Source organism: Emydura macquarii, unplaced genomic scaffold, assembly GCF_026122565.2.
Source record: "Emydura macquarii macquarii isolate MOO-44397 ecotype Brisbane River unplaced genomic scaffold, CSIRO-AGI_Emac_v2 contig_431, whole genome shotgun sequence".
In the NCBI taxonomy this organism is placed as follows: domain Eukaryota; kingdom Metazoa; phylum Chordata; order Testudines; family Chelidae; genus Emydura; species Emydura macquarii.
The window spans coordinates 10,743,154-10,768,588 of NW_027130568.1; the positions used below are offsets into that span (position 1 = coordinate 10,743,154).

Below are 25,435 nucleotides of genomic sequence, written 5' to 3' on the forward strand. Positions count from 1 at the left end.
ACTTATTCAGCTTAACGAAGGGAAGGTTGAGAATCGACTTCATCACTGTTTCTAGGTACTTACACATGGAAAAGCTGTCTGATAGTGAGGGGCTCTTTAGTTTTGCTGACAAAGGCCAAACAAGATCCAATGGCTGGAGGTTGAAGTTAGACAAATTCTATCTTGAAATAAGATACAATTTCCTAGTAGTGAGGACAATTAAACATTGAAATAGCTTACTAGGGGAGGTGGCGGACTCACCATCTCTTGGAGTCTTTAGAATGAGATTAGATAATTTCTAAAATATATGTTTTAATCCAGTTTCTGGAGGAAATTCAGTCGTGGGGAGGCCAGGAGGAGAGGGGCAGTAGATTGGGCTGTGTGGTGGTTCCATCTGGCCTTGAAATCTATGAATCTATTAATTCCACAGTTCATCCCCTTTTTTTCATGGGCTATGGGAAGAACAGGATTGCCTATATTGTCCTCAACATACTCATTACACTTGCAGCTCTGCATTAAGACAATAATTATGATCAAATCTCGTGGTTTAGGGCTGCAGTCAGTTGCTTCCAGAGTCAGGAAGGATATTCTCTCCTCACCCCCAGATGCATTCTGGATTTTTTTTGCCTTCCTCTGAAGTGTCAGAGATCTGCCTGAACTAGAGATGAGGCTCCTGACAGAGTGGACCAGTGTTATGAGATGGCAGAGATAATATTTTTTAAATGCCTTGCTAGTGTGTGTCTAATGCTCATGGTCAAACCGACTGCAAGTGCTGGGGTGAAGAAGGAATTTCTCACCAAGTCAGTTTGGTAGGGACCTTCAGTATTCTTCTGTAGCATTCGAAGATCAACATAGGGTGTCTCAGTGAAATGTAATTGCCTGTCATGTACAGGAGGACAGACTAGATGATCTAGTGGTCCCTTCTGGCCTTAATAGCTATGAAATCTATTTCACTTGAATATTTAAGGAAGATGGCCTTTCTTACAGACATATAAAATCATATACAATGAATACTACTGTAGAATGTCTGGCCTGGGCTACGGGATAATTAACTTATTTGACAAGCGTTTATTCTTGCTTTTATTAGTGTGAGATCTAGCATCATCCTCTAATCTCTAGCTATAAACTTGTAGTAGAGTATGTTGATTTACATGTTGTTCATATTTTTTAACAGGAAGACAGTGATCCAGTTGTTCATGAAAGCCTCAGCATAGAAAATACACTATGGGCAAGCACTGTTGTTGCTTCAGGTGAGCAATGATGCATGCTGCAGCGCCAAAGTTTATGATTTACCTAAAAGTTCCTCAGTGGAAATACATCCTATTTTATAAAGTTAACTTATTAATGGTTTTCCAAACTCTTCATGGTATGTCTATTGCTCCCCTCTGCAGTCTTTCTAACTTTGTATCCAATTATGTCTCTCTGCTACTAGCTCTTTGCTAATTAGTCTGTCTTTTTATTCCTTTTAAGAATATCCCATAGTGAGAGTTTTCTCTTTGACTCGTGCTGTCCTTTGCTCAGTATCTAAAATGCTTACCTGTTACTTTCTTTAATTAAAACTTCCTGTGTAATTCCTGTTCCCTTTAGCTCAGTGTAGACTCTCACTGAAGAGTGTGTGATGACATTTTGTATGTATATAACTTATTGTAAATTTCTGAGACTACACCCTGAGGGAAAATTCAGTTAAAATGCAGTACTAATGGTAGTGCACACTGAGTGCTGAATAAAAACAGATGTTCCCAATCTTCACTAAATTTCAGGTTCCTCACTTGCATATATTGCAAAGGATGTTCCATAAGAAGAAAGGGTATATTAGTTAATAATCAGAGAAATATAAAGCATTCGCTGCATACATTTTTTCATTTAATCATACAGTACCTAAACACACATACTATACAGACATTTTAAAAAACACTGCAAACATGAAATCTAGTTTAAGGTAATTTTGGATAATTCATTCTGGGGCCATGAGTCCCCATACCATTTTTTGTGGTTGTACAATCAAATTTTCCTTTAAAAAATGTTTTTCTGTCTCCCCTTTGTTGTTGTGCATACCCTGACCAAACAAACTCCCCTTTGTTGTTGTGCATACCCTGACCAAACAACCCCCTCTTCCTTTTCCTCCCCCCAGCAAGATCTGAGTCTGTATTATCTTTCAGGAACGTTGAAATTAAAAAAAAGTTACAAGAAACCTAAGCCTTTAAAAAACTGAGGATTCGCAGTGAACGTAGACAGAAGTCATTGTTTGAAAACCAGCATTCCATCTTCCTTTCTTTTCATGTTGCGTATCTAAAATGAAGCACAGAAAATTGATTCTTTATTTATAGGTGTGGCTGGTAGAACAGCCTCTGAAGGTTGCCTGACACTTCTCATTGTAACACCCTATTTTCTGTTGATGTTACCAAATTTTAAATGTTTCGGCTGAAATGTTCCATGTTAAGTGTCTGTCTCAGGCAGAATTTTTTTTGGCAAAAATTTCAGCCAAAACGGTTTCACTATTTCCAAGAACAAGGCTAGGAGAAAATACATTGTTTTGTCCATGTTAAAAAAAAAAAAAAAAAATTCTGGTGATCATTTCATTGACCCACTCTATCATCCCAATGCTTTGAAGCAGGAAAAAATTTGGGAGGTGAGGGACCTTTGTCAGGACTGTGCCTTTTGTCATCTCAGTGAAAATCCATACTATTATAGCCATTTGAGCTTTATTTCAGCTTTTTTTTGATGCATATAGCCTTTTCATAAACTATACTAAAATGTTACATTTTGATGGGCACTGGCAATCTGGATTCTTCACACCTTATCTGCTGTGCATCAAGTCCCTTAGACACTTACATTAGACTTCTGTTACTGATCCTCAGCACTATTGATTTGTGGTCTTTCTCCTCTAAAAATTGTCAGGACAGCAGCAACCAGAGCTGAAGGTTTCTGAGGTATTCCCCACATAATTCCCTGAACACTTTTTCATGGCCTGACCTTGACCCTCCAAATTATCCTGACCAATATCAGCAGCATGTATCCACAAGATATGTACCATATATGTCATCCTTAATGTCATTGTAAACCATTGTTAGTGGCATCCAATGTATATTTAAATAGATATGTATTTTTCGTGTGTGCGCATATATCGGGTAAGTGGTAACTTGAATACAGTATATTTTAGAAGAGAGTTTTTTCTGTTATGTAACTTTTGTTTCTATTGCATATTTTTGCTCTGTATCCCAAATCATGTATAGCTTAACTAAATTTTCAGTCTGCTTGCTTAGAGGTAGAGATCCTCTGTTCCATTGATTAGAGCTAAAGGAAAGCGTGGTGATTTCATGAAAATGGGAATAAAATGCAAAGTCTTCAGAATATCCCCAGAAGGAGATGGTCAATGTGACCAGGGCTTTCTCACAATTAAAGGTTTTGAAAAATAGGTGGGCCATTTTAAATTTAGTCACTCATTTTTTAAGTTTATCTTTTGCTGTGTTTTATTATTGTATATCCTCAAATATCCTGTCAATTTCCTTTTAAAAAGAGAACAATTTAAAAAACGAAAAATTGTAATAAAATGCCAACTGTATGAGCTATTAAGTAAAACAGAGCAGGCTAGGTAGAAGATGACCAGGATAGCTCAAACAGTGAACCAATATAGTACTGTATTCTGAAAGAACTGTAATCATTGAGAAAGACCTGCTGAGAGACTTATTAAAAGGGAATTACACTAATGGAGCGTTGTGGTCACAAGGACACTCTCTTGCAAAGTCATCAAAGATTTAAAAAAAAAAAAAAAAAGGTGCAGTCAGTGTAATTGCACAATTGGAAAAGAACTTCATACCATCTCTGACACCTGACTGACTAGCCTATTTGTCTGCACGTCTGTCTATGTACTAAACCCCCATTGCTACAATATCTGAGTGCCTTCAGAGTGTTAAAAACAAAGTAACAAGTCCGTTAGTGTTTTTTCTTTTTCTTTTTCCTTAGCCTGTTGGTGTAAACTGAATAGTTGTTTAGAAAAAGTGTGTGGTATGTGGTATGAGCTATTGAGGAAAAGCTAAGTTCAAGAGATGAGTTGCGCATTAAATTGTGAATGCCGTGAGGTTAGCGGTCATTCTTATCTGTACGGGCAATATGTTTCATGGGCTAGTGCTAGTTCCTGTGGAAGTTTGTCTCCTTCACTCACAAGGCTCTCCCTATTGTTTGACAGTTGTTTCATTCCAGTGGAATATAGCTATTATTGGAGGCCTAGGGTAGAAGGCAATGTCTCAGATCCCTTGGACAATCCCTTGGAGGGCTTTGAATATCCATTCAAAGACCCTAAACTGAACTTTTCTCACTGGGGAGCCAGTGCAGAGAACACCAGTCTTATGTCCTTATCTCAATCTGTATTACTTAGCAAATGGCTACTGCACTTTTCCCATAGTTCTGAGCAGGCATGTTTTTAGGAGGGTTGAAGAGACTGGGGATGGCATTTCTTTGTGAAATTTTAACAAGTGGTTATTCTGGTCTGATTGACTTGTAATACATTTTGCCATTTGTATGTATGAGAGCATGGGGAACATGTCCTATTTTTGTTCTGTATTTGTATTGGTAATGTGCTTTTAATTTGACAGGGGTATGTAGAGTCCAGGATAGGCATTCTTTTATGTGTATATTTAAATCTAAATAAACAACAATAAATCATCAAATGGGTCACACATAGACTGTCCAGGGAATACATATGGTCAGAACAAATAACATTCTTAACCTTACTTGATAGCTCAGAGTGTGGACCGTCAGTATCCTATAGGAGATATCTTACCAAAGGACAGCTGTGATCCTAAACTTTAGAAAAGCTGATTTGAAAAAATTGAGGATGCTAGTCAAAGTCGCCAAAGTCAAAAATGAGACCATTAAAATAATTAAACATATCATGATGGAGTTGCAGATGTTATGAATATCTGTAGACAAAGAGGACCAGGAGAAAACACTCTTTAAATTACAACATTCAACAGGTTATTAAAACACAACTGATACCTTTAGAAAATGGAAAACGAACCCTAATGAACCCAATTTAAAGAGTATAAACTATACCAGTAAAGTGTAAGATAGTAATTAGGACAGCAGAGAGAAAATTTGATGAGCAAATAAATTGCCAAAAAAATACAAGGAAATATTTTCAGTATGTCAGAAGCAAGAGTCCTACAAGATAATCAGATCAAGGACTACCAGAAAGTAAAGGGAACAATGATTATAAGGACATTGCAAAAATGCTAAATGATTTCTTGGCATCATTCTTCACCAAAGAAAATACTGGAAACTATCTACCTCAGACCTAATAATGCTGAAGCACTGTCAGACTATGGAAGTGCTGGAACAAATGAATATACTAAGGTGCAACAAGTCACCAGGACTGTGTAGTACTCATCCAAGTGTTCTGAAGGAACTGAACTGAACATGTAATGTCTTATTAAAACAGCTCCTATACCACTGGACTGAAGGGTAACAAATCTCTCACCATCTCTCCAAATGGTTTCATGGAGGTGATGAAGGGGGAGAACAGTGTACAATCCTGTGGGACCTTCAGGTGGACTTTAGGTCCTATTAGAAAGGAATGAATGGAGTCATTTCAGTGCTGCTCTGTCTTGTTCAGCTGTGTCATGCAGGTGACACAGTATACCAGTATGGGAAAGCTAAAGAGAGGTCAATTAGCATGGGCATCGATATGTGCCTTCTAACTGTTGCCACAAGGAGGTTCTCTTTCTGTGCTATCAACAATGTCTTTGTTCTGTGCTCTGCTGTGGATCCTAACTGCACAGTATTGAGGATACTGGCAGATGTTACATGTGGGTGGAATTTTGATTTTGCTTTCTGAATGAATTCACCTAGAAATGGGTGGTTGGAGATAGAAGTGACAGTTGAGGTGTACTGCATCAGGTGTTGGCTTTTTCTGGATTGATCAGACTATAATATTTTCCAAGGTGGTGGGCAGGTTTGCATCTCTAAAGGAGGCACTCATAACTTATATTAGCATGGGCACAATAGTTCTGCACCAACCTTTACCAGCCAGGAGGGACAAGAATCTGGTTAGCCATTGGTCACTCAAATATTTTAAGGAGCTTCTAGCTCTTTGGTGGGTATTATGAGGTCACACTTTGTCATAGGGGGCAAGACGTTATGGTCTAAGCTCTTTTAGAGATTTTTGCTAGGGTAGATCCCTCTTGTATTTGGTTGATATTTGCTGCAAAGTAAAATGAGTTGCTTGCAATGGTTGGTTCTTGTGTCCAGTGTTTCGATTTTGGGGGTGAGATTTATTGGCTGGTTCACTATACATGTTTGTTTGGTCGTGAATATGAAGCTGGGATGACTGTGGAGTAGGAGTTTCTCCTCGCTTCATTTACTGCAGTTGCATAGTCCTGTAGGGATTTTTTGTACTGCTGGTGGATGGATGGGTTTTGCACCATTGGTATTCTAGTCTTCTGCCTATAAACTTCACCTGCTAATTTTTGTTGGTGAACTATGGTGATTTTCTGAAGAGAATAATGCTATGTTTTGTTTCTGGAATGTGAAATCCAACCCTCTTCCTATGGAAGAAGCAGGGAAAGGCTTTTTAAGTGCCTGTACTTTTGGAATTGTGATTCAAGAGTGCTCAGGATCATCAGAAGGGTACTAGGTCTGCAGAGGTGCAAACAGCAAACTTTTCAGTTTTTTGAAAGGTTCCATAGTAGGAAGTCACTCCATCTATACACAGCCCTGAGGATTACCCTGTGGGAGGAAGATAAAAGGCATTCTCTCTTTACATTTCTTGTTTGGTAAATGTTTATATACACATGAAAAATTACAAATACTTGGCAAATATAAATATGAAAGAACTGTTCTTGCTGCTTCAACAAAGTTACAAAAATACTGAACAACACAAAAAGGGGAGATGTACCAAACCTTTAAAAGAATTCCATGTCATATACAATTTCAATCATCTATTGAAAATGCTCTTGAGGACTTCTATTAAGTTAAGATGAAAAGAAGTGGGGGCCGGGGGAGAGAAATAGGTATTACTCTTCCACTTAAAAAGGAATCTAAAAAGATGCACTAAACTAAAGAGGATTAATAATCTTGCACACTAAATTATCCAATTAATTTGGTATCAATGTCTAGGTGGCAATCTCCTTAATTAATTTGAGATTTATCTTGATTTTTTCTGTTAAAAATACAATAGATTGGTTTTGATCATAGAAGAGAGACATTTAAACTATTACAGATAATTTTACATGGATATGCACATACTCTAATTGGAATATTCAAATTATAATTTGTGGGATGAAAGAAACCATTTTCATCACATTAAGGCTGCATAAACTCTGTCTAGATATATTAAAACTTTGTAACCTTGAGAAGTTACCTCAGGGCTGAAGTAGTTTGAAAATCCAGTTTTAATTAAATGAAGAACTGAATCTTAAAACAAAACAAAAAAAGAAAAAGCTGCTGTGCTCAAGGGCTAGGTGCTACCCTTAGGACCAGAAACGACCTGTTTATGGGAGGCTGAGAGAGCCAGGTAGTTTCACGTATGCTGTGAGTCTATTCGGATTTTTCCATTGGGGACATTGGCCAGTATCTGGTGTGTTTTTTACTTCCCCTACAGTGACTTGCAGACCTGGATGTTTAATTTTGGGATAGATTAATACAAGCTAGAATTTTTAAAAAGCTGAAGAAAAATACATTGTTGCAGCTTGTAGCCAGTGTGCAGTACAAGAGTCTGAGAGAGTGCAGGCCAGTTCCTGGAGTAAACCCAACTATGATACCTAGAAGGCCACTATCATCAACCTCAGTTGGTTTCAGTGTGGTCTGGACTTAAGTCTCCCATGTGTACCCTCATTTCCCACTTGAGGAAACCATTTATGGGTTCCAGCTCAGGTGCTGAGCTTTCCAGTTAAAGAACCATGTAAGGGCTGGGCCGAGGGTCACCTTCCCTTCACTCTTGTTGTCAGTTAAGTGATCTTCCCCTCACTGGTCCCAACCAATTGCCTAGTAGTAGTTCTGCTCTACCCCCTTCCACAGTTGATTTCCATTGATAACATTGTGGCTTGATTGGGATGAAGTCATAGGAGGATATACCCCAGTCTCTTACTGCTTCAGATCATTTTTGGATAAGCACTAATAAAAAGTTGCAAAATATAAAAGTTATTTTAAAACGAGTCCAATCTCTGTCTCTGTCTCTCTCTCTCTATCTCATATGCCGGAGGTTTTGAGCTAAACCCAATATATACCCTCAATTTAAACTTCAAATCCATTCCTTCTTTCTGGGTATTATTTCCTTTACATCTTGATTAAAAGACAACATTTGTAACTTTGGTTATAAGAACAAATTTTAAAGATGATGTAAAGAGAATTCTGGAGACAGGAGGGACACCCTCCTCCTTCATATGAAGGACCTTTAGGAGTTTACACTTCAGAACACAAAGCAAGCATTTTCCAAGCAATGTTAAATAGATACATTAGCTAGAGTATGCATTTGATTTCCAGAGATAGACGTTTATTATCGTGTATATTTTTCTTGTTAAATAGAAGCTGTATTTTGTAACTTCTGTATCAGGTCCTAAACCATTTATTGAGAGAATAATTGTTTCCATGTTTTATACAATGTACTGCCCGAATGATCTTTAAAGAAATCTCAGAAAATTAAGAGCAAATCACAAAAGTTATTCATTTGGTTTGAAAACCTCTGAGTATTTCTCAAACCAACTTATGAATTGGATAATTAAGTCTCTCTTATTAATACTGCACCCTGAACCTGGATCACGAAATAAATAACGGCAAAAAATGTATAAGGGGGAGTTTTATGAGCTGAAAAAAAGCCTTCTAAAGCTTGACTGGGTGAAGTCACAGGAGGCTATACCCCAGTCTCTTTGACTGCTTCAGGACATTTTTGGACAAGTACTAATAAAAAGTTGCAAAATATAAGTTATTTTAAAACAATTCCAAACTCTCTCTCTCATGCCAGAGGTTTTTCAATAAACTCAATTTAAACATTAAAATATCATACTAATCACAATACTAAAATATAAAGATCCTTCCTCCCAAGTGCTTGCTAATCACATGGTACAAGAATCTTTAGTATCATTAAGAGGATCTACAAAATTTGGCTTGGGGAAAATCCGCCCAATTGCTCCTGCTGAAAATGCTCTTGAGTATGGCAGTACCAAGAACTGAACCTGCAGAAAAGCTTAACCTTTTTTTATAAGAGTGAGGGATAGGGTTTAAGGTTCTTCAGAATATTTATCCAGATTTTTATTTCATATTCTTATTGCTAAACATTTGTATTATGATAGTGCCCAAAGACCCAAATGAGGAGTCGGGGCTCCAATATACTCAGCACTCCACACACACACACACACACACACACACACACACACACACACACACACACACACACACACACACACACACACACACACACACACACACACACACACACACACACACACACACACACACACACACAGTGCAATGCTCCCCAGAGAGCCTACAATTTAAGAGACAAGCAGACAAAGGTTTGGGAACAATGAATAACAGTAGATCTGAGTTTCATGATATTTAGTAGTCTTGATTATTTATTTATTCATTTTGTAGATTTTACATTTCCATTTGGTCTCACAGTTGTCAAGAGTACCAGGTCTAAAAGTTGTCTGAAAGTGTTTCTAATTGATATTCCTTAGCAGACTTGCAATTTCAAGAACATGTTAAAGGCACTCTTGGTCACTGGTATGCTGACATGAAAAGTTCAGTTTTCCCCACAGTTACTACACACTAGTATCTGAGATACCAGTGTTGCTTGTTAACTTATTTCCGGTATTGCCTGCAAAGTGTCTGTCAAGATACAAAAAAAAGAAAAAAAAAAAAAGGCCTAGCTTTTGCTTTGGAGAGCTTGTCACACTAAAAAGACAAAAGACAGAATACAAGAAGGATTGTAACTTTACAGATGGCTTTTAAAGTGTCATTCTACTTGGAAAAGTGACTGTGTAAATACTACACCTTCTTATTTAACAGTTTTCCTTCGTTATGTGTTCAGGGTGGGATAAACTTAGTTTAGTGACTTAATAGTAGAAACATATTCTTAAAGCTACTTGGCTGATACAGCTAAGATAGAGGGTGCTGGATTAAAAAACAGGGGGAAGAAGAGACCGAGACCAGGTTTACACTACAGAACTATATCGGTATAACTACATCACTCAGGGATGTGAAAAATCCATACCCCTGAGCAACGTAGTTATACCTACTTAACCCCCTGTGTAGACAGTGCTATGGTGACGGTAGAACTCTCCCATTGGCATCGTAATGTCTTTACTAATGTGCTACAGTGGTGCTGCTGTAACGTTGTATGTGAAAACAACCCCAGAAGAAGGTGAGCCACCTTTGGATATGAGTTGGGGGTACCACAGGATAATGATGGAGAGAGGTGCCAATAGGAGTAGAGCTGCAGGTGGCCATGCATCAATGTTTTATCACTGTTTGTGTCTTGTCTCATATAAATCCTGGTTACAGCCCTGCTGAGAGTATAATATAAACATAATGGGGTTGTACAAGTGTAATTTAGGGCATAATTGGACCTGCTGAACCTTTATAACTGGGAATGATACATAAAAAGAAAAGAACTTAACTTGACATTAAGATTTGCAGTATTGCCACTTAGAAAAGAATTTTAACAGTACTTGTAAATGGAGCATATTTGGTATAGAAATCATTGGTCCTTACAATACCTGGTCGAGAGTCATCTTTCAGAACAGATCCATTCTTTCAAGACTAGCTAGACCTCTGATCATAATTTGCTGGAAGCACATACTCAGGAATGGGGTTCTATTATGATTACCTTCTAAGATCAAGAATTATAGGAGAATATTTTGTTTTTAAGCTTCTAAAGTGCCTTTGGATTCTACATTATGAAAGGGGTCCATGCACTATATGAATGTAATATAAATATAACTTTGTATGGAGAAAACTATTGTATGTAGAAATGGATTGTCTTATTCATATATAAAATGTCATTTTCATTTTATACAATATTTATACATATAAGCTTCAGTTTCTTATTTTATGATTTATTAATGCTAGTCTGTAAAGAAGGTGTAGAAAACTCTTTCTGCATTAGTCCTGGAAGTCATGGACCATGTAAAATTTTGGACCTTTGCATTTGAAGCTGTTTTCTGTAATATTGATCTATATCTACCATAATTTAAAACTGATAAGTTGCTAGCTGGTTATTTTTCCTTGCTTCTCAGACAGATTGTGTCTAACATGATTAATTATTGTTCATTCTTTTTCTTGCCTTGATGACTTCAGAAATGTTTAGAATGTATTTAAGTTTATAAGTGGCCTTGTTCTGCCATCATGTGTATCTAATATTAATGGCATATTCATCTCTTGAATGAAGTAGCTATAATGAATTGGTAAAAGAGGAAGGGAATATTGATCTGATTCTGGATTTTACATCAAGGATAAGAGAGCAAGAGTTTAACTGCTATTGGAAAAGTGAAAATAGATTTGAGAAGTTTCTCATAAATCTAAATTTGGGGATATTTTTCTTTTGATATTTAAAAAAATGAAAGCTTATTGCTTTTGATGACTATTTTAGATATTTTAAAATAAATTAAAATATACATATAAAACCTGTTGCCTGAGACAATATGTGATATACTATCGCGATAAGAGACCCAGACGCTAATCAGTTGCAGCATTAAACTACGACTAATCCCTTCTTCTGCTGAATTTATAGACCCACTGTACTCAAAGAAAAGAGTAAACATTTTTAGGTAGTCATTAGTAATTACTGGTCATGAATGTGGATACAAGATTTTTATCCTGATCTTAATTTTCAGCTGCTTCATGCTTTCTCCCTTGCTTAATTCAAGCCACCCTTACCATTGACCTTTTAACATGAATACATTCTTTCAAATGTGCATTCTTTTGTGTTGCAAGCACAGTGACATCAGTCCCTACATGTGGTCCTGATTAAGTCATTTTAATATATATCTTGCCTTCATTAGCCTATGAGATGAAACTTTGTAGGTCCCTGTGACCTGTCCATGTCTAGGGTAGCCCACTTGAAAATGCCATGGTCAGGGCAGGCTGCAAAAAGGAGAGCAGATTCTCCCAAACTGGTGGGTAACACTGCAGTTAGATTCACCAATCAGTCCCCCACACTGGTTATCAAGAATCTTAAAAAAAAAAAAAAAAGTTACACAGCTCTCTTTATTGCATTTCAGTCTATGGCCCCCCAATCAGCAAATAGGTTCAGTAAAGAGACAAGTTATTTAAAACTGTATTCTCTTTCCCAAAATGTACATTGCCAGGTCAATATAAGTTTGGATCTTACCCAAAATACCTCGCTGCTAGCCAATCCTTTAGTAACTAAAACTAAAGGTTTATTATAAAAGGAAAGAAACAAATGAGAAGAGAAATGTTAAATGGTCAAGGTGATCAGATACATACAAGTTACATTAAAGTCAATATATATCAGATTTTCAGTAGAATTGTGGAGCTTGCAGATTTATAGAGTCCCTCTTGTGTACATCCAGTACCTGGATGGGTCTCTCCTTTGTTTCACAACCTCAGTTGCAGATGACTTGACTCAGTGGTAGAAAGCAGGAAGGAAGACATGATGGGGATGGTGCAGCTGCTTTTTATGGCCATGTGGCTTGCTCCAAACACAGCAACGCAGCACATGGCATGGAAAAGCCCCAGAGTCCCCTGTCGCTGGGCACGTTCTTACATGTCCTGGTGACTCAAAAGGTGTAGGCCCTGGATTCTTTCACTGGATTCATAGTACCTTTGATTTCCCGTGATGGGCCATTAAGCAGACTTAGTGCTGCTGCCATCCTGTCGGGGGGGGAGGGTGTCATCCAGTAATCCAGCACAAGTAGAAATACATATTTAGAACGATCTCACAAAATTGATACATACATATAAATATGCTTATTAATCTTAGCGAATCATGACATTTCCATTGGTACTTGCATGGCATATTCTATACAATATGTATTGTAGATCAGTAATATTATGACTGGTCATTTATATTCCACACGGCATCACAGTCCCACACTTAAACTTTCTGATGAGCCATAGGGTAAGCCTCCACAACAGGCAATGCATGCTTAGCATATTGTCTCTATGAAACTCTTTCATTAAAAACAAAATTAGGCACAATTCAAATAAATCATTGTGATGCAATTGATTTCATATTTTACAATCACAAAAAATAGCAGTGCTCAGGAAAATGACAGACAAGTGTTCAATATTCTTCCAGAAACAGTGATACCAGAGTGGTGGTAATGTTTTTAAGATTTCCTTAGTAGCTACCCAACATGTTCAGCAATGCTGAAACCAGGTTTTCTATCATGTTACCTACCATCAGTCAGTTTTTACTTATAAAAACTCAAAGAAGCCCTATATAGGTTTTTGCCTCTTATAAGGCAGTAATTTATTTGTGGTGTTCTGGTGATATAAATAAATGTGAGGGCTTATCTTGACCAGTTTGTAAGAGACAGCAGAGCTTGCACTGATTTGAGCTACTGAACTGCACATATTCCATAATATTTAGAGAGACAAGGTTGGTGAGGTAATATTACCTCCCCAACTTTGTGTCTCTAATATCCTGGAACCAGCATGGCTACAGCAACACTGTAAGCAACATATTCACCAATGTTGAATGTACTCAGAATTCACTGTAAGGGGCTATCAATGGGTCTTTATAACGTAGTGTGTGCTCACTGTTTTAATGTTTTGTTTGAAAAGGTTTTAAGTTCAAATTATTTTTTTTAAACATTAAAGATTGAGTTATTACTTTCACTGACATCAGTGAAAGATTATAATCACTTTTGTGAATGTTTAGGAAATGCTCTTACCACTTTCTGTGATGTCAATGGAATGGCATTTACTAATTTATCCTCTCCTATGATTTACATAAAATATAAGGTAAATTTAGACAAAGCTTGTCATGTAGTCCATGAAATATTGTTAATGTTTTAATGATAGGACACTTTTGTTACAATGGCTAAAATGAAAAAGTGCATAATGTTGTTATACATAATGTTTTTGCTTATAAAAGTGGTTTTGTTTATAGGATTGTAATTACATGCAGGTTTTTAATTCTGTTAGCTTACTCTTCACCTACTCATTGGGCAAAGCATCTATAATCAACCATTTTCATTTTTTCCAGGAACAGTAATTGGTGTTGTCATATACACTGGAAAAGAGACTCGAAGTGTAATGAACACATCTAATCCAAAGAACAAGGTAGGGTGGCATAACTAGAATGACACCTTGTTAAACATGTTTGTTTTTTTAACTTTTTTATATTTTTGTGTCTTTCCAAAGTACTAAATTAGATAAATAAAACATCAGTTCACTAAGTTTGTAAGTTAACACCATTCTATAATTAGTGTAAATGCTGGCTTAATTTTAAATTTGTTTGTGTAGCAGAGAAGTTTTTTTCTACTAGATGTCTCGTAATTATGTATATTATAAATTGCTCTCTCATTTTAGAAATACATTTTAAAACGACTAGCTAAAAATGAAATTATAGTGGCCTTAAAACAATAGAGCAAGAGTAACGAATGCCTGCAATATAGCTTTAGACCGTGATCCTACAAATGTCTCCCTTGTGCACCTACCCTTGTGCTTGCACAGAGCTCCCTTGATTTCAGATCAGAACACTGATTCAGTGGAGCTATGTATGGGAAAAGGAGTCCACCACATGGAATTAGTTGCAGGATTAGGGTTTTAGTTGGTGTATTCTGCAGTCCAGGAAAAATGCAGAACTAATCTGTTAAAATGGTATTAGTTAGTTGCACTTAGGTAAGTTTGTTTTGTGACAGAAGGTTCTCCCTTGTGAGATTGCATGGTCCTCAAACACACATTTACTTTATGATGATATAAGACATGTCTACTAGTTCTCCTCTGCTGTGAGGTGGAAAAGGGTCATTTTAAATTGTAGAATGGCAGGTAATTATATGTTAAAAACACTAAAAATATTTAGTTTGAAAAAACAAGAAATGGTAGGCCAGCTCTTACTAATTGTCTCATACTTCAAAAATGGAATTATTGATATTAGGCTATTCATGAGACTATTTCAGGTAATGTGACTCTCAGTATTTTAGTTACAGGGGTTCTTTTACATACTTTAGGGGATACCATCAAGGCAAAGCAAAATAATCGTCAACCATGCCTATTTTATTAAAGAAAGGAAAAGAAAACATTAAACAAATCAACAGATATGACAAAACACAAATGATAAACTGATTACTTCCATTACAATTTATTCTGTGTGAGAGCAGTTAGCAGGCATGACACTTTTGATGGTGGACCATCTTTGAAGGTGTTCTTCATTTGTAAGTGAAGACCAAATTATCTTGTTTCCCAAAATTATTGTGAATCCTCTCTTAGTATCTTATTAAATGCCTGGGCAACATAATTTATTTAAGGGCAGGTGGATCCTGTTGGGTTGTTAATAATAACCAGTAGGCTTATAGTTGGGCAAAATAAGCCTTACCTAAATCCTATGCAATCAAAGAAAATATTTAAATAATTTACTTAGAAGAAGCCATTTAAGGAGCTATTTTGAGACAGGCCAATCAACTGATATTAAGAACCTTAAACCCAGATAAATTCCACTGTTTCTCTGTTTACCAATGTTTAGCCCCTGTCTTCTCTCCAGGAATATGTACTCTAACCATTTGGTGATTAACAGGAGAAACTGTTAATATTTTAAATTACAATTGCATTTCAGTATTCCAATAAAATCATAACAAGACTCTTAAGCCTAATCCCTTGGCAGTGTTTTAGTTAACTTTCTCTCACTAATTTATGTGGAAGTTTGAGGAAGGTTTTCTTGGGGTTGGTTGTTGTCTTTTCAATTCTTCTTAGCTGCCTGTAGTAGCTTGCTTGTAGAGATAGACAGGATGAGTTGTTGACTGCTTGCTTTTCAAGCAGGATAGGGGTGTGTGGGGGGAGGGGGTTGCTCGCTCAAGTTTTTATACTCTTCTCCTTCCTATTTCTATGAAATTATAGGAAAACACACCTTTTTCAGGCTTGTTTAGTTTCGAAGTCGGTTGCTGTCACACTTTCATTGGCTCAGTACCTTCAAAGATTTTCTTAAGGTGCCTCTTCACCTTATGCATATCTACTTTGTCTAATGAACTTATAACATTTCCAATTGCTTTTGTTCTTCTGGTGGGAAAATCCCAGATAACCTTTTAAAGTTGAAGTTTAGCTAATCTGTTTTATTTGGTCCATTTTCTGAGATGTTCTTCAATTTTACTAGCATTCAAAAGGAAATAAAATGTGATTTTCAAAAAGTCCAAACACCTCTTTATAGACAGTATTTTAATTCTCAAAACAGTTTTTTAATTAAATAACTCTTAGAATTAAATAGATATTAAGGAAGGCTTTTAAAATAAATGTTGGAGAGATGATTCTTCATCTCTGTGAGCGGGGTGAGAGAGTTACTTGAGCACTATCATAATTAATTTTTCCATTAAGGTAAACATTTTACATTTAAAAGACTTCTTGTATTAGTAATTAGTTTAGTAAGGTCATTAGATTTCAGGATGGAGCATATAGCATTTTACCATTTACATAGCAATGATATTAGGAAATTAATTAGGACTTGTGCATTCAGTTAATGTATTTGCAAGTATGAATTTCACCAAGACATTGGTTATTTCAACATTTAAGTAATAAACAAAAGGTTTAAAATATTTCCAACTACACGTTTTTCTTGGAGTTTAAGATATAAGCAGGGATTTTTCTTAGAAAAGAAAAGGATTTGTATAGTGTCACTTTACTCTTAGGTTGATTGCTCTGATAATATAACCTACATTCCTTTTTACAGTTAAATCTCTTCCTAAAACATGCATATTTTACATGAGTTTATGCCTAAGGACATAGGCATACAGTTGCTAGTTCTTGGGAGATAAAGTAGAAATCACCTGGAATTTCTTTGAGGTTGAACATTTTGTAATATAACTAGCTAAGTGTTCTATGTATTGTTATATTTTCAAGTATCCTGGCTATAACTTAATGATCTCTTAATGTTCAGTAAAGAGGCAAAAACACATTTGTAATGTCTTACTATTAACAAAAATAAGTTGTACTAAGTCTATTATTATTTTTGTTTTAATATTGAGATCTCTTTCACACACTGCCCACCAGCTGCTGTGGTCATAGAACCTTATCCTCTCCATTTTTTCATGAGTGTTTTAACTAAAACGTTTTTGTTCTTAATTTAGTTTAATAAAACTTTTATTTTCAGATTAATTAAGGTAAGATAGATGTTTCTTGTCAATACTTTTCAGAATGAAATTCATACTTTTATCATATTGTGAGCTCTATTAAGGAAATAATTAAAAGCAAGCAAGCTAGACACCTGAGACATTAAAATTTTGTTTTAAACTGTTTTCTCAGACAAAATTCAGCATACTGTGCAGAAACACTGAAAGTTAGACATTGTACAGATTGCTGTGCATTAAGAAAAGCTACATCTACCACAAAAAATCATGTTAAGAACTTTCCTTTTCCTCATGCATGAGGTAATCTGCTATGCCTTGAGTCATGGTAACATGGAAAGAAGTAAATCCATGTTGGGGGCACGTAGGTGGATATCAGGGTGCTGTAATTAAGGGTACTGGGCTTGTGGCAGCACCCACTGGCCTTAGTAATAATACCAACTGAATACATGGCTTCGATCATCTATAGAGAGTTTATGGTTTTGTTCAGTAGTTTGACACCCCCATTACAACAAAATGTTCGCACTCCCCTGGTCGGAATCACAGATGCTGACTATAGAACTGCATATTTCAAACTGGTCAAAAAGGCCCAGACCAGCTGGTCTGTGTTCTATTTGCAGCTGTAGAAGTCATGGCACCAACTGTTCATAAATACTTTTCCTATCTTATTCTCTGCTAGTTTGTTTTAAAATAAAAATATAAATATGTAACTGGTTGTTTATTATGGTGATATTCCTTGGTAGTTGTAGTTGTAGAGCTTTCAGTCAACAGTGGTCATCTAAGTGGTTTATAGATAACAGCGAATGTCAAGTATTCAGATTTTTAAAAGTGTGTTTGCTGCGCTAATAAGAGGTCCATAATGAGCTAATGTGTCCATTTTCTCAGAGCCAACTTGAACATCTCCACCTTCAGTTTTGGAATTCAGCTCTTTGAGCTAACAGCTTTTATGCTTGACAACAGTAGAAGCTTCTAGTCACAGATAGTGAGTTCCTCCCCTTAGGTTATTTTGTCAAAAGAGGACTTTTATCAATGGTAGTTCCTAAATATCCCCATTTTTCTAGTAACTGCTTTCCATTGACAGTATATTAGATGAAGTCTAGTACCCTATCAATAAAAAGGTGATTTACGTGGTTAACTGCAATTAGCAGTAATTGAAATTATGTACATAAATCTTCACTTGAAGAAAGAATATGGACCATCAAATGCCTGTTTGTTAGCTTAAATAAGTTACTGTATAGTACATTATTTAATTATAAATTCCCTGTCTTACTTTAAAAAAGATTCATCCAGAAATAAGTTAACTATTTCAGACTGCATATATCATTGTTGTTAATATTAAGGGACTAATCCTATATGCAAGGCATAAACTGAGTAACCAGCTCATTTACAGTCCATCGCCATATATTCTGAGATGAATCCTACCTACCCCTTCTCACCAGCACCAACTGCAAAATGTAGGAAATGGCAGTAAAGCAGTTATTACTGCAAGCTTATGATAGCAATATTTCCCAGAACTACTACATACCCTCTATACAAGAGAGTTACATACACCCACTACATCCTTGCGCCCCCTGCTAACCTCATTCCACACCCAATTCCTTTGTGAGCTGAGGAACAGAGAACCCCCATGGAGAACGTACCCTTGTAGCATACAGGAGGTTCAGTTCCCTCCATGAGACCCCAGAATCCTGCTCCTTGAAGAGCACAACCAAACCAGTACTGTTGATGTCAGAATCCTTTGAGGCTACTGAAGGTGGGGGAGGGAATAGAAGAGCCAGGATTTTGCTCCTAAAGAAGCTTAAAGCAGCAGTTCTTCAACACAGAAAAGTAAATTCTAGAAGTGCCATTTGCACCAGACACGCTGTAACACTTTTCATGTGAATAGAAAATACTGTAATATTAATCATTGCCTATCTTGCAAAATCAAATGTATCCATCAAAATACAGAAGAGCTTTTTAGCCTCTAAAATGTTGAAGAGCTCTGAAGTAGAAATGTCAGACAAACAAATATGAGCAAAAGCTTTAAAGTTTTGTTCTCTGTTTATATAATTTTTAAAGACAAATTATGTGGTTCATTTGATACACAGACAACCCAGATCTTTCAGTTTATTTCAAGAGGTCTGTTACACTACTTTAAATGGAAATGTATCCTAGGTAGTGGCATGCCAATGAGTATACAAAATGTGATTCACATTTACTCCTTGAATTCTCTAGAATTGTCCCACAAACTAGGATTTGATGCTGAAACAGCATTTATCCGAGGATATACAGACAGGCCTATTAGGGCTCATCTGTGATATAGTAATCTGGCCAGGAGTAGGTTTATAGACAAACCCACATTCAAAATGAGTATGGAGACTAAAAGCAAGCAAGCCTTCCATTTTATGTGATTCAGATTCAGAAAATTTCTAGAATAATATTTAGCATCTAAATACTGATTTTACACCTTCAGTGAAATGTAAACACGTTAGTTCACACAATTGTCTCATGAATTAGATGAGCAAAGGCTTGTCTACACGATGGGGTAATGTGCTCTATGAGGGTTGTGATTTCTCCAGCACACCAACATGTTGTGCAAATTAGTTTGTATAGACTCTGCTGGTGCACACTAAGGTTGCTTTGTGTGCTTAAACGTAGTGCTTTTTCTAATAGCACTATATTAAAATGCATCTGCAGGGTCTACATGAACCAATTAATGTGCAACATATTAGTGTGCTTTAGGTATCACAACCTATAGAGTGCATTACCCCATCATGTAGACAAGAAAACTGAGTCAAACAAGTTAAATACTTGCCTGAGATTACACAGTGGCCTCTGGAGTTCCTGGCTCCCAGCCCAGTGGTATTTCTCAGACCACTAGCTGTGCTGCTTCTCAAAGTGAGATAAAGGAATTTCTGGCCAGTATCCAGAATGATCATACAGTAATTTCGTTATTGGTGCTGGTATCTTCAACTATGGAAAGAAACCTAAAGTTTGAGTGCTTCTGTGTGCACAGGGTTCTTTCATTTCAAAACAATGCAAATAGTTCTTAATCTTAGCAATAATCTTTCTAATGGGAATAGGGAAAAAACCCTCAATTATAATAAGCTAAAACTTCAGTTATAGACTATTTCTTATGACATAGACTTATGGTTACCAGGAAGATACTTAATTATATCCAGAAAAGAAAAAATTCTTACAAGAGATTTTAAAAAAATCAATTGTGACAGGTTGCCATTTTCACGCCATTCATAATAATAAGTTACTCAGAAACATCAAGAATGAAATGACAATACAAATTGCTTGAAGCAGTTATTGCAATCCTTTGGGTATATTGATTTGTGTGTCTAATAAAGAGATGCTTTTAAATATCTCACTGACAGAGACAAGTAATATGTGTCATTATGTGGATTAAATGGCCCTGTATTTGAATCTTAGTAACTGCATTTTTAAATAGTAGTTCAAAATGGAATCAATGCATGTATGGTGCATAAGTATTTCTGTTTGTTACATTTGATATCAAATTAAGACATTTGGGGAGAACCTTTATTGTAGTCAAAAGCTGAGAATTTTTAAATAAACATGAAGTTTTTATATTGCTTAAAATGATTAAAAAGATATGGTACCACACAAATATAATGCTGGGTCTATTTTAAAAACCTTGCAGTTTTATCACTGAAGAGGTATAACATTTTTTGATTAAATAAACAGCTGTTTAAAATTTTCTAAATGTAAGTTTCATAAAAGAAACCTTTGTGATGAAGTGGATAATAGGAGTAAATCCATGTTAATTAGTCTTCAAAGAAATTTTTAGAATATCTATTGTTAATACTAAAATGATTGTTCCAAAGCCTGATCAACAAAGGATTAAACAGAAAAACAAGCGTACAATAAAATAATTCAGTAACATGTAGACGAGCTGCAGTATGATTTTAAGGATTATGACAGTACATTCACCGCCTTGACTTGCATAATCAGCACACTCTGGTATTACAGCTGCTAACAATTAAAAGTTGTGTTCCTTCATGTGAAATGTGAACATGAATAAACTTATAATTTCAAGCAGCAGTAAAGAGGCAAAGTGTGAAATGTTGAAAAAACAATCCTACTGATAACATCTGTATCATAGTATTATGAAGAATATCTAAACTATTGAACTTAGTGATACTTTAGATTGTGTTTTAAATAAGCATTTCATTTAGCATTGATAAGACAGGTATTTCATGTTAAATAAAATGTACCCATTGTTTGTCCATATATTTTTGCAATAGAATATAATTACAGTAGGTAATTGTGTGAGTAATATATGTCAGTGTATCTGTGTATTGTAGAAATAAAATCTTCAGAGGTGCTTAATAATCTTTTGACACTGTTTGACCTGTATTTATAAACTAGTATTCTGCTAAATCTAAACAGTTAAAAATGCATCTGTCTCAACAGTTGTTCTATAAAATATTTTTACTATAAAAATTTTAAACATAATTTTGCAAAGGTCAGAGTGAAGATTCCTGTAGAATTTCCCTAATTTCTCCTTTACTCCCTTTATAATTTCCCATTGCCACTCAAAGATCCTACATCTACCATCCCCCAGACAAAAGTCATTGAATGTTGCCATGTATATTACCCATAAGATTTACTCAAGAGTGTTATAAGGCACTTCCCCCCATTGGTTGAATGAGCTTCTTCCAGTGCTTGCTTGTCTGACAAGCAAGGATGGTCTTGGAAACTCAATAGAGATAGTTTGTTATTAGACTGCTGTGTTAAATTTTGGGTGGGGGGAAGCAGAGCACAAAACAACTGGCATTTCAAAATACAGACATTTCAAATAGTTTGTGAAGGCTCCAATCCTGCAAAGATTTATGCATACACTTATGTGACAAACTTCTGTGGCCTAATTGGGGGGTCAGCACACTGATCATTGCAACCCTTGGTGACCTTTGATTGAGGAAATAAGAGGGAATTAGCCAATCAGATGTGGTAGCTGGGTGAGTTAAGATGCTAATTGGCCCATCTGCTGACTAGCTTGATAAAAGGCAGGAAGGAAGTGTTAATGGGGGTGGTCAGGGCTAACAGTGCCCAGACAGAAGGAAGGGTGATCCCTTTTCGTCAGAGGGCCCTGATGAACGGGCTGATGGCAATAGGGTCATAGATATTAGAATTGTTGTATTGCACTGTACAGATGTTGGTGGAGGGGACACTAAAAGAAGGGAGTCTGAGCAGTTTCTGCAGGTTGCAGAAACGGGTTCCCTGTTGCAGCTTAATTGAAACATGAGCTTAAATCTTCGTAGGATTGGTGCCTTAGCGTGCATCTTTCTCCTATTGTAGGGCCAGCCTGCGGCCAAACTTGAATACTCCATATGATCATCAGGTATCTCTCTACTCCTTGGTGCTGGCTACCTGGATTGCCAGTAGCAGTGCAGGGAGAAGAGCAGGGGCTGCTTCATCCACCTCCTCCCCTGTGCAAGTAGGACAAGGCACACATCTATGTTTTCATGCAAGCAAAAGTGCAATCTACGTTTAGTGTAGGGTAGTTCCTGCTAGGAGGTGAGGCAAACCTGAAAGTCTGTCAGTATCACAGTCTACCTTCTGATCTGTATTGCTCCTTGCTTTGTAGTTCATAGCAAAGCTACAGTTGAGCCCTTAATGACCAAGCATCTGTTTAATTATGGTTTACTTTTGTGTATAGATTTTAAATATTTCAGCAGTGTTTAGGTGTAGATTTTTAAAATAGTTTGGGGTCTTTAATGCCATAACTGTTGTATCTTTCAAATATTACACTGTTGTTACAGTGAATGAAGTTGTTCGGTATACTGAAAGGAGAGGAGAAACTTGATATAGTTGTAATCAGGCCACAATTTTATTATTAGATGTCTGGGACTACCAGCAAATAAAAGTGTACAATACAGGTAACTCCATGTTAATTCAATATACCTGCTTCTGCCAGCCCCCCTCTTTTTTCTATCCAGGTCCTCAGCCAACTCATTGCTGGGACCTTACTATCCCTCCCCCTTGAACAAGGTTTAAGGTGGGCTATAAGAAAGGGGGGTTGGCTCCCTGCCTTGAACCTCCCACCCCCTTTCCACTCCTTTAACAATCGCATCCTTTTAAAGTCCTTCACCAAGCCATTTATTTGGCCACTTCCCTGTGAAGTACCTGCACTGGACATCCACCCCACACTTACATAATGAGTTGTGACATAATAGTCTAACTCCCTTACCTTCCCTTCTCATTGTAACAAAGCCCTCCCTTAATCTGCAGTGGAGAAGGCACAAAAAGCCTGCTCCATCTTGGCCAATCTGGTGGTAAGGGAAAAATTCCTTCTCAGCCTCTCTAGAAAGGAGTGGCTAGCATAATGCCCACAGCATATCCTGACCAAGCCTGCTATTTTGCCACCACAAGTGGAGGGGAGTGGGTGCTACTCCACGTGGTTTGGAGAAAAGGGGCTTCTCCCGCCGGGCTTGCCCCTTTGAACTCCCCTAGCTGTTCCAGTCCCTGGGGATGAGTCAGCATCACTATGCTGACCCATGCCCCATTTTGCAGCAGCTTATGAGTCTTGTTCCTCCTCCTGGCTGTAAGGCACTATTCCTTCTCTCCCAGCAAGCCAGACAAGGCTCCCTTCCCCCACTTAAAGGTATAGTGCAGTCATTCTCAAAGATGCTTTTGGACACTGTAGCATGTTGACCCCCCATCTTGGTGCCTCCTGCTGGTTATCTGGGGAATCAGCCCTCAGCCATTCAGAAGCCTCTTTCTGTGGTGTCTCGTGCCTGTCTCTGCTCGACCTCACTCTCGTGACTCGACCCTCCGTCCGAGTCAGTCTACGCTCCCACCTTCTGGGGGATTCTGCAGTCTGTTCTAGGCTACTTCCCATGGTGGCCACTGCAGTCCTGTCACCAGTCCTATGGTAATCAGGGCCTGGGGGAGGGATCCGGGCCTGCTCACTAATCTGGGTCCTGGCCCAGGGACCTACATGCTGCAGCCTTTCACTGCTTCTCCCCCAACTCCTCCATAGCTTTCCCTGGGCCGCTTCCCCACAGCCCCAGTACCTTTTCTGCCCTTGCTTCAGGGCCTTTGGCTCTGCTGATTCCCAGCAGCCAGCAACTGCTCTGTCCAGGGTACTGCTCATCTTTCCCCTTTGAGCTCCTGGGAGGCACTATCTTTGCTCTTTTCTGTGCATCCTTATATACTGGGGTTCTGGGGCCTGATTGGTTGCTATGCAGCTCCTTCCTATTCGCTGCCTTTCCAAGGGCCCTCTTAACCCTTTCCTGGAAGTGAGGGGCAGGCACCCCATCACAGACATGCTGTTTAATATTCATTTGTCTTAATAAATCTGTAGTCGAATTGAAAATTAAGACTTCAAAGAGCCTCCACATTGTATTAGTGACTCAGATGCAAACTCACGCATACTTATGGATTTTTGTGATGTATTGATGGGTGAGTTTAAAATTTGTCCATCCACGTTCATTATTTTTTCTTGCAGACTTGTTGAAATACAGGGCTAATGCATACAAATGTCTTTAATATTTGTAATGTGGATAGTAGTGAATATGATCAACAACTTGGTACTAACATGGAATTGAATTATATCCACTTTACTACCAAATGAGTTAATCGTATTGATGTTACATTTAATATTTCAGATGTTATCGTAAAACACTTTTGAAGTTGCTATGTTGTTGAATACAGTTTTCTGTTGGTTAATATAATTTAGAAAAACTGAACATATATCCCATAACATATTATTCTGATGATGCTCTGATTATACTCTCAAGATCATTGTAATAGTTGTATTATAATTTATAACACATTTTTTGTGAGATGAAGATTTTAAGGTTGATGTTTCTATAATAAAACAGAATTCCTACTAAATCCTTTTTCTTAATATATCTCAACATGCTTTCCAAAGATGCATGAAGTACATGTATTACATTATAGAATTTATTACCCACCTTATTAGCCAAATTGAAACTCAGTGTGGATGCTGCAATCTTTGGTACAGGATGGCCAAATTGCAACTATTGGCCTTTGAAGTTGTACAAACATTGGATTATCCTTTTATAATATTATGAACAGTATTGGAGTGTCAAATTCCTAAAAATCTCACCCATAGCTATTTGTTAGCATTGTTTTATGTAAGGCATGGTATTTTAAATTGATGTAGGCATATTGATATACTGTCTATAGTCCCATGGTGCTGCTGTCTTCTAGATCTGAGGGAGGAAGGTGCTAAAATTCATGAGTTTAAA

At 37.0% G+C, this 25,435-nt stretch overlaps 1 protein-coding gene across 3 annotated transcripts in view; it reads left to right on the forward strand.

Moving 5' to 3' along the window:
• Positions 1-25,435, forward strand: part of ATP9B (ATPase phospholipid transporting 9B (putative)) — a 308,847-nt gene that overhangs the window by 154,303 nt on the left and 129,109 nt on the right. For all 3 annotated transcript variants that reach the window (XM_067537529.1, XM_067537530.1, XM_067537531.1), the window contains 2 exons: positions 1,154-1,229; positions 14,147-14,223. In XM_067537529.1, coding sequence (XP_067393630.1) covers positions 1,154-1,229; positions 14,147-14,223 — 153 coding nt within the window. The remainder of the gene's footprint in view (positions 1-1,153; positions 1,230-14,146; positions 14,224-25,435) is intronic.